We start from the raw sequence: 2,458 nt of genomic DNA on the forward strand, positions 1-2,458 counted from the left end.
ATTAGAGAACAAGCTGAAACTTTGGTTTCAACATTGTGAAGCCTGGAGCAGAGGACCAAGCTGACATGACGCACAGAGAATACCAAATAGAAAACTTGCATTGTTTTATGGTACTAAGTTAGTGATATTTATGATACACCAAGATAAATTTACAATGAATTTCTACCAATTTTTTTGCATATATCTGTGTATGACTCTATGTCATTGAGAGTGAGAGAGAGAGAAGATGAAAACATTCCATCTCCTTTTACAAAGGAGATTTGTGATAAGCAAAGTGGAATATAACTAGAATTATGTATGACGTATGATGCAGATTTCATATATAGAATGAGTTGTCAATTCTCGACTAAATGCTGGGTGCCCTTGTTATTCCCATAGAGAGAGAGAGACCAAAAGCCTGGAGAAATGACAAACATGAGCCTAGTGACAACGTTCATCCTCACGGGCCTTCCCCATGCACCAGAGCTGGACACGCTCCTCTTTGGAATCTTCCTGGTGATCTATGTCCTCACTGTGGTGGGGAACCTACTCATCCTGCTGGTGATTATAGTGAATCCCCACTTGCACACCCCCATGTACTACTTCCTGAGCAACCTGTCCCTCATTGACATGTGGTACTCCACAGTCACTGTGCCCAAAATGCTGATGACCCTGGTATCACCTGAAGGCAGTCCTATCTCCTTTCCCAGCTGTGTGGCCCAGTTTTACTCCTTTGACTTCCTGGGCAGCACCGAGTGCTTCCTCTACACCGTTATGTCCTATGACCGCTTCCTGGCCATCAGTCACCCTCTCAGGTACGCCAGCATGATGAGTGGGAGGACGTGTGCCATCCTGGCCACAATCACATGGCTCAGTGGCTCTCTGCACTCTGCTGCCCAGACCACACCGACATTCCGTTTGCCGTTCTGCGGGCCCAACCAGATCCAGCATTACATTTGTGATGCACCAGCCATCCTCAAACTGGCCTGTGCAGACACGTCCACTGTGGAGATGGTGATCTTTGTCAACATTGGGATGGTGGCCTTAGGTTGTTTTTTCCTGATAGTGCTGTCCTACGTATCCATTGTCCATTCCATCCTGAAGATCCGCACGTCAGAGGGAAGATGGAGAGCCTTCCAGACCTGTGCCTCCCACTGCATTGTGGTCCTTTGCTTCTATGGTCCCCTTGTTTTCATTTACCTGAGACCAGGCTCCAAGGAGGTTGTGGACAGGATTGTGGCTGTTTTCTACACTGTGATGACGCCCCTTCTGAACCCTGTGGTCTACACCCTGAGGAACAAGGAAGTGAAGAAAGCTCTGCTCAAGCTTAAAGGCAAAGTAATATATTCACAGAGCAAATGATCTCTGCAATGTAGACTTGCTCATTTAAAAAATACAGCATTAAATAGTATAATATATCATAGAAATATAGTATAGCATAATATAGCAATATAATTTTTTCAATGTGAAATGTATTTTGTCAATAGTTCTCAATATTAAACTTTAAACAAAATACTTATAAATATTTGTTTCATTATTTATTATTAAAAAATATTTGTTTCACAGATTTTTTTAAGGAATTTAAAAATTGCAATTTTTAAATTTACTGTGAACATGCTATTCACTCATTATCTGTAACATGTTTCTTTTTACTTTTCCTCTAGTTTTGCTGACTTAGAATTGATTATGACATCATTTTTACCTTTTTAAGAAGGAAATATTTAACCTGGATCTTGGATGCAGAGGAATGAATTATTTATATATACTTACATTGACAATATACTTTTTAGTTTATGTCTTATGCACACAAATTGGGGATATAGAATTTTGGGGACACAGTTCAAGGATAGCATGAATTATCGGAGGCAACTTTCTCATGGATGCAGTTGTGTACCTGTCTCCTCAGTTCTTTATGTGGCTGTGTGTGTGTGTCTGTGTATATGTATGTGTGAGTTGTACGTGAAGGTCCCAAAGTAACTAGTCCTCTTCCCAGCACATTTGACCCTGGTCAGTGCTCCCACATTGAGAGTCCCACACTTCTGAGCAACTTGCTATCTCTCTAGGTATGTCTGCCAGGACAACCTGTGGCTCTGAGAGGCTCCTTTCAGATACTGGGAATCATCACCACCTTCATAGAGCCCTGAAGTTTCTCAGGTTTGGTCAGTGTGATCAGGAGGAAGCTACCATCAGACATCTCCAGTCTCCATCAGGTGATCTGACCTTGATTTCCAGTTTTAATGGACCAGGTGCCCATATTCAGCACAACCATTCTATGCTGGGTCATTTTACTATGGATGTTAGTGATGGTCATGCAGCTCAGAGAGCTCCTACTCTCAATATTTTAGAATCTTGGAAATTCAGATTCACCAAACCTCAACCTTCTCTAGGACATGGACACCCTACATTGCAGGGAGCCAAGGATGCTTCTTACTTAGAAAGTAGAAAAATTAAAGTGCAATTAAGTCACTTGGTAGCATGG

General features: G+C 41.9%; 1 protein-coding gene across 1 annotated transcript; it reads left to right on the forward strand.

The window, feature by feature from the left end:
• The first annotated feature begins 405 nt into the window (after positions 1–405).
• On the forward strand, positions 406–1,341 carry LOC114110129 (olfactory receptor 10G9-like). The gene has a single exon (XM_027959882.1). It carries the CDS (start codon positions 406–408, stop codon positions 1,339–1,341), a length of 936 nt encoding a protein of 311 aa, XP_027815683.1.
• The last annotated feature ends 1,117 nt before the right edge of the window (positions 1,342–2,458 follow it).

This window comes from Ovis aries, chromosome 21 (genome assembly GCF_016772045.2).
Source record: "Ovis aries strain OAR_USU_Benz2616 breed Rambouillet chromosome 21, ARS-UI_Ramb_v3.0, whole genome shotgun sequence".
NCBI classification, from domain to species: domain Eukaryota; kingdom Metazoa; phylum Chordata; class Mammalia; order Artiodactyla; family Bovidae; genus Ovis; species Ovis aries.